The 7754-nt window shown below is 38.9% G+C and overlaps 1 protein-coding gene and 1 long non-coding RNA gene across 2 annotated transcripts; one reads left to right on the top strand and one right to left on the bottom strand.

Annotated features, from left to right (window-relative positions):
- Positions 1 to 423: 423 nt before the first annotated feature.
- Positions 424 to 1232, top strand: LOC143840151 (uncharacterized). Its single transcript, XR_013232049.1, has 2 exons — positions 424 to 705; positions 1087 to 1232. It is a non-coding gene; the product is annotated as an uncharacterized LOC143840151 (long non-coding RNA).
- Positions 1233 to 1257: 25 nt separating this feature from the next.
- On the bottom strand, positions 1258 to 4901 carry LOC143840150 (uncharacterized). The gene is made up of 2 exons (XM_077343309.1): positions 4793 to 4901; positions 1258 to 3588 (listed from the first exon to the last, which is right to left on the bottom strand). Exon 2 carries the CDS (start codon positions 2659 to 2661, stop codon positions 1369 to 1371), a length of 1293 nt encoding a protein of 430 aa, XP_077199424.1. The 5' UTR covers positions 2662 to 3588; positions 4793 to 4901; the 3' UTR covers positions 1258 to 1368.
- Positions 4902 to 7754: the final 2853 nt, after the last annotated feature.

The raw sequence follows: 7754 nt of genomic DNA, 5'->3' as shown, positions 1-7754 counted from the left end.
TGCCAGGAATTGAGAGGGCCAGATGCCATGATCTTCATTTTCTTGATGTTGAATTTCAAGCCAACTTTTGCACTCTCTTCCTTCACCCGCATCAACTGGCTCTTTAGTTCCTCTTTGCTTTCTACCATTAAAATGGTATCATCTGCATATCTGAGGTTCTTTTTTTTATTGTAATGATTTTTTTTATTTTCATAAAGATAGAAATATAGGATGCAACACGAGTTATTGATACAAAAAGCAGTAAATAAAATATAATCATCATTTGAAAATATATGACCCCACATTGACTCCACAGTGATATAAACTTTTGCCCAAAACTCTAAGAGCCATGAGTCTAAGAGCCATCCACATTTCCACTACATTAAAAAAAAGGCCTGTTTAGATATACAAAAGAAAAGTTATTATTAATCAATTTACTTGAGAGATCGTAGACCTCACGTTAACTGCTTGATACAATCTAAGAGCTATCCTGGCAGATATTTCTAGGTTTAAGTTAGATGCTTAACATTAAACATTTCTTATAGAACAGTATGAGTTTTGGCCCTGTATCAATACCCTGATGAAGGGAGAGGAAAGTAGGGCTTTGCCTTAAAGATGTACAAAGAAAAAAAATTACAAAAGGATTTCATAATTTCTCCTTATCCTTAATACAGATACATCTACAAACCATTTATACTTGACCCATTCTAAGAGCCATCCTGACAGGTATAAGTTGAGAGCTTTGCATTTTCTACAGATCAATATGAGCTTTGGCCCTATAACAATACACCAATAAAAAAAATAAGGGGGGAAAGCCCCATTTTATATTTCCAACACTAACGATTATATTACCTATATGCCTACTAAGGAAAATAAATAAGAGAGAAAAAAGGCACTGCTTCCCCTTTTTCATAAAAATAGCAATGTAGGATACAGTATATGTTGTTAATACAGAGAATAAGAAGATTTCCAGGTTTAGATTATATGCTTAACATTAAACATAGAACAATATAAGCTTTCAGTCTTCTATAGCTTCTCCTTATCCTTAATTCTTATACATCTACAAAACAATTTATACTTGACCCATTCTAAGAGCCATCCTGACAGGTATATTTTCAGATTTAAGTTGAAAGCTTAACATTAAACATTTTCTACAGGTCAGTGTAGGCTTTGGTCCTAGAACAATACACTAATAGAAGAAAGAAAAAATAAGGGGGGAGAACCCCATTTTATATTTCCAACACTAATGATTATATTACCTATATGCCTACAAAGGAAAAGAAACAAGAAACAAGAGAGAAAAAGACACTGCTTCCCCTTTTTCATAAAAATAGAAATATAGAATACAGTATAACATTAAACATAAAACAATATGAGCTTTCAGTCTTCTTAAGGGGGTCTCATCTCGAGGCTTGCTACATCTTGTCGTTCCCGTAGACTTATATTCTGTCCCATTGGCCTTTGGCATAGAAAGTGCAGTTGTACTCTTTCCCGCAGAATATGCATCGATAAATCTTGAGGCCGTTGCACCACCTGGACTCCAGTATCAATACAATTTTTTCCCCAAAGAGCTCCTTTAAATCGGTTACTTTCACTGCAGATCCATATTTCTTTTGATTGATTTTTGTACACTGTTGCTTTGAGATGGCTGTATGTCTTTTTAAAAAGGGTGTCCTTATCTGGGCTGCAGAACTCCGGCATCCCATTTTCCGTCTCCAGAATTTCAGATTTCTCTTCTACTGTTGGTTTTCCACCTTGTTTAGAGCTGTCATCAGCCACTGTTATTGATCCATCATTCCTGTTAAAGACTTCTTCCTTGGCATCTTGGATCTCCTTGAAGATATGAATTTCAGATTTCTCTTCTGCTGTTGGTTTTCCACCTTGTTTAGAGCTGTCATCAGCCACTGTTATTGATCCATCATTCCTGTTAAAGACTTCTTCCTTGGCATCTTGGATCTCCTTGAAGATATGAATTTCAGATTTCTCTTCTGCTGTTGGTTTTCCACCTTGTTTAGAGCTGTCATCAGCCACTGTTATTGATCCATCATTCCTGTTAAAGACTTCTTCCTTGGCATCTTGGATCTCCTTGAAGATATGAATTTCAGATTTCTCTTCTGCTGTTGGTTTTCCACCTTGTTTAGAGCTGTCATCAGCCACTGTTATTGATCCATAATTCCTGTTAAAGACTTCTTCCTTGGCATCTTGGATCTCCTTGAAGATATGAATTTCAGATTTCTCTTCTGCTGTTGGTTTTCCACCTTGTTTAAAGCTGTCATCAGCCACTGTTATTGATCCATCATTCCTATTGGAGACTTCTTCCTTGGCATCTTGGATCTCCTTGAAGATATGAATTTCAGATTTCTCTTCTGCTGTTGGTTTTCCACCTTGTTTAGAGCTGTCATCAGCCACTGTTATTGATCCATCATTCCTGTTAAAGACTTCTTCCTTGGCATCTTGGATCTCCTTGAAGATATGAATTTCAGATTTCTCTTCTGCTGTTGGTTTTCCACCTTGTTTAAAGCTGTCATCAGCCACTGTTATTGATCCATCATTCCTATTGGAGACTTCTTCCTTGCCATCTTGGATCTCCTTGGAGATATTTTTGACCAATCCATCTATAAATACTTTGTAATCTTGGGTTTGTATCTCTATTAGATGAGCCAATCTTTTTAACATAGACATGTTTTTGACTTTAAAAAAACCCGGCCTCAAACAATTTTACAAGTGGCCAGTAGAGGTCCTCTGTTTTATCCTCTGGCATGTGACGTATTGAAGTCAGTTAAGGCAGGTATTCTCGTGCTGGCACAGAGTTCTCGTGAGATCTTCCCATTCACAGCTCTTATCTCTTATCTCCGAAAACCAAAACAATTACAATAAGAGCTTTTGCCAATTAATTTGAGTTGATTTGAGTCCTTCTTCTGCTTAGTTAGGAGAATTAGCCTGCCTCATAACGAGGTGGCTTCGGGCAGAGCAGAGTAAGAGGAGGGGGGAAACAAAGGGCTTTGATGCAGGAAGAGAGACGGAGAAAAAAAAATGAGAGATACTTGCAGTAAATGATGTTTTGGAACTCAGCCGATGTCCTCCCCTCAGTTCAAAACGTTCATTTGTGGTAAATCATCGTGTAGGGTTGAAGCAGATACTTTAAGATTAAAGAAAGAAAAGAAAGTCCGAGATAGAAAATGACAGTCGTCCTCTGGACCTGGAACGCTGACAGCCTATAATCCAGGGAGATATACTCCCTAAAGGATTGGAGACGGCCCCAAGAACTTCCTGGGTAGAAAGGTGAGGTGGGGTTTGCGTACCCCTCCTCTTTTCTGCCAATTGCTTGCGCAATTGACCCCTGTCAGGCTTCAGAGATAGCAGAGCAGATGCCCTGCCACCCTCTCAGGACGACATCTTTAGCCACACCCCTGCATATCTGACGTTCTTGATATTTCTCCCTGCAATCTTGATCCCAAGCATAGTTCCAACATAGTGTCTTTTGAACTTTATCCCTTCAGGCAACCCTTTCCACATCTTTCACACACAAGTCTACATATGAATGTCTGCCATGGGAACTCAATGCATTGCAGGAGATCCAGGGCATCTTCTGGATCAATCTGTGGAGGTCTGCAATGGAAAGAAAAGGCGAAATCATCATTCTGGGAAGCTTCGGCCCTCACTGATGTGTTCAGGGTAATCTTCTACAGATCCTCAAGGATCTCTGGGCCACATTTGGAAACCACTGTTCTGGCAATAACATATGCAAGGCAAAATAGTGAACACAATAAATGTAACTGTATCCATCTTCATTTTGCATAACACTTTCCACAGTATTCTGTAAATCAGGTGATTCACTCTAAAGAAACAATCTATCTCCTATATAGAGGGAGAAATAAGATGCTTTTATCCCGTTTTGATAATTCATGAAGGGGGTAAAAATATTCTATGAAATGTTTACAAACTGTTTCAATCTTTTGTGGAAAAGGCAATCCGATCCTTTCTATAGCTTTAGCACCTTCTGAGAGAGCACCTGCCTGGTACACTGCACTGCCGATTGCTCTTCAATATGGAAATAAATGACCAAAGGCACCTCTTCTCTTTGTAAAGAAATGCCGGATGAAATTGCTTTCAGAATGCGTGACTCTGAACAACAACAGAAAGCCTGAACAATATCCTCAGCCAGTGAAAATCAGAGAAGCTAAGGTTATCATCTCAAAGTCTCTTGTCATCTGTCTAATAGGAAATATTGAAATGCAGGCTAGCATAAGGCAGTTGATAGCCAGGGACATGGGAGAACTAAATTGAATTCCCTGGCATGAAAATTTGAAGTGGCATTGGTCAAGTGACTTACTAAAAACCCTGCACTAGCAGAAATTAACAGTGTGGCTTCTTGAAGCTGGTGAGGGGTGTTGGGAATGTGTATGTACCTGGCCCCAGTATGTTTCCAATAGGACTAATTTGATCCTGAACTACAAAAAAGCCAAGTTCCTCTCCACATGACTATTTAGTAGCAATGGCACAAGTGCACCATTTATCATGTGGAAATATCACCATAAAAGTTACACTAAATTGTTATTTCCTATGCTTTTAATTGCATCAGTATGTTCTAAAATGAAGGAATACATTCATGAAATTTAACCCCTTCCTTGACTTTCTAGCTGAGTTTATGAGAGAGGGAGTCTTTGTTCCTGAGCGGGAGCTGTAGGAAGTCTCTGAGGATAGAGAAAGGAGGCATTTTACTGAGAAGAAGAAAAAAACAGATAAAGGAAAAGGGTGAAGACAGCTATGGAAGTGTGTTCTGTGAAGGGAAAGGTTTAGTCTGATGAGAAACCTTAAGTAGAACTGTAGCCTCTGGAGTTTTCTGGAGCACCAAGAGCCCTCAAAGCAGCAGCAGCAGCATACAAAGCCAGCCATGTGCAGCTAAAAGATTCAGCAGGCCTGAGAGAGAGAGAGAGAGAAGCATTTAAAAATCATCACCTATTGAGCACTGTGGAGGGGAGCTAAACCTTCTCCATGACTATCATAAGTACTTGAAGCAATGAATCTCTGGCCATCCTCTGATGCAAGAAGTCATTTGGACTGAGAGCAGGGAAATATTGTTTAAGAGAGGAAAAATTTAGCTACCCTCACCTAACTATTATTTTACTATAAGAAACTATCATGTCCCAGCTAACTCTTTGACTGTCAAGGACAGTGCAAAGCACTTATTTGCTGGTGAAGAATGTAATTGGATCTGGCTTTTGGAAATCTAATCACATCTCAGTTTTGAAATAAAATTGCACAAAACAGAAATAGATGGGTTTTCTCATAGAGCTGGAATTATCAACATTTTCTTTTCTTAAAAAAAAAAAACAATAACACTTATGTTATTTCTACCATTATTTGGGGACGTTTCTTTCCCTTGGAATTTGGATTTCCAGTTGGCTAAAGATAAAAAATGCAGCTCTCAATGTTAAATACAAACACAAAAACCTTGTTGAGTCAGTTGTTAGAGAAGTTAGATGTTCTGGTCTTTTCTGCCACAACTGTTTTTAAGGTCAAAGTACAACATTTACCTAGGACTGGGGAATCTAGAGTTCAGATCACAATTCTTCCTTGATGCTCTTTGTTCCTCACTCGCTCCTCACTTGCTTCATAAAGGTTTTATTAGGGTATTTTAGCCAATCCCATGTTTGTTGTTTTAAGGTTCTTGAAAGAAGGGCAAGATTTTTAAAAAATGAGATGGATAGAGCTTGTAATAGACTTTGCCTCCAGATTTGCCCAAAATTATTGGTCTCTCCTCAAGTGACACATTTCAACATTTTATCTATATAGACCTAGGTGTAAACTGCACGGAGCTTTTATTCCAACCCAGATTGATTCAGTCCCTGCCCTCTACACAGAATGCAATTTCCGTTTGGATTTTGGGTGATTTAAATTTTCCTTCTGCAGCAAGAAGGATTGATCCGGAATGACCCTACCTTTATTGTGCAATATCTTGGAGTGTTTTTAATGTTCAATATATTTTAAAATCTGGATTGGGAAACCAAGCTCCGTGATAGAGAACCTCTGATAGGCCACACCTGGCCATGTGACACGCTTGCCTTAATTTCTCTCTTCTGTCGGTCCTGGATTTTTCTTCTCTCCTCTGCCTTTTTCGATCTTCTCCCCCATCCCCTCCAGGAAAAGAAAGAGGCACCCTGCCTGGCTCCTCTCCCCCCACCCTTCAAGAAAAGAAAGAAAGAGGCTTGACTCCCCCCCCCCCTGAACTACCCTAACCACGTGCAGAAGACTTTCCTGTTTCAATGGGGAGGGGGGGGGGGAAGAGTAAGATCCGAGTTCAAAGCGATCTGAATTCAACAGGATTGAAAATGGAATAAAGAAAGTAAGTGCAGGCTCTTAGGCGTCACCCCAAGGGTCAGACATGACTCAGTGCTTGCACAGAGGATACCTTTACCATTAATCTTATTGGCATTGCCAGAGAAAAATGAAGTGGACCCTAAAGGTTGATTCACACTTCTACGGAAACTTATTGACAAAGTTTGGGCCTGTAATTAATTGTCTATACCTTTTGTTTGTTTGTTTTTAATACTGGCCTTGAATCTTTCAGTGTGTATTATCATATTGTATTAAATAATGCTTGAAGTCAGAACATGTTTTTTGAAACATGTGTGAATTAGTATTATGCAAATCAATCTTTGAAAAAGAATTTTTTTATGAATAAAGTTTCAACTCTCCATTTAAGTATGATGCTGACTAGATGAGTCCCTTTGGAGAATTGCTTTCTGTCATAATGATCTCCTTCCTAAAACTGTAACGAGGATACAGTGGGAAAGAAAAACCACTCTACCTGCAGTTCCTTTAATGAAGTGTAATATTTTTAAAATGTACGGAAAATCCTTTCAACATTTATTTGGGATTTGATAAAAATATGTGACATGCATATATAAATATAATGTGACACATTTTAAAAATTAAGAGGGAGTTGAAATTTATAGGAATGTGTTACAGGTCCTTCTAGAAGACTCACATAATGGCCAGTGACAATATATATCCATCACTCACAACCATTGTTGTTAAATATTGTTTTCCACATGCTTGTATGGGTGTTCACAAGGAAAAACCTGTCAGTATGCTGTTGCACAAAAAATATTTGTAACAAGAAACCCTTAGTTATGCCAGTACAATAAATGCAATTCATTGGATGTGAATCTGTGTAGAGTTTTAGGAAGTAGCTACACTATGAATCTGGGTAGAGTTTCAGAGAGTACCTTCACTATGTAACATACATTAAAGCAAATGCTTTCCGATGGTTCTCTATTTAAAAAAAAAAGTAAGCTTGATCCAGGTGTTGATTTATGAAGTCACAGTTCCAGAAACGCACACACGTGTCCAAGACACGTGTCTGTAAGCATGGGGGAATTGCTTTGCAAAAGGTTGGTAATGCAGCATTAAGGATCATTTGCCAATATTTACAAGATAGTTGAACGCTTTAGAACTCAAGGCAGACAACAAGTAAAAAGGTAAAGGTATCCCCTGTGCAAGCACCGAGTCATGTCTGACCCTTGGGGTGATGCCCTCTAGCGTTTTCATGGCAAACTCAATACAGGGTGGTTTGCCAGTGCCTTCCCCAGTCATTACCGTTTACCCCCCAGCAAGCTGGGTACTCCCAGCCTCATGGGCAAAGCTTTCAGACGGCTGCCTTACCACTCTACGCCACAACAGGTAGTTATAGTAAAATAATGAACAATCTTTATTAGAGTGGCATTACTCCCTACTAGCTTGTAGGGAGTTCTGAATGGATCTGAATGGAC

This window comes from Paroedura picta, chromosome 6 (assembly GCF_049243985.1).
Source record: "Paroedura picta isolate Pp20150507F chromosome 6, Ppicta_v3.0, whole genome shotgun sequence".
Lineage (NCBI taxonomy): Eukaryota > Metazoa > Chordata > Lepidosauria > Squamata > Gekkonidae > Paroedura > Paroedura picta.
Note: the sequence above shows the minus strand (reverse complement) of the source record. Positions and strands in the feature narration are given on the sequence as shown.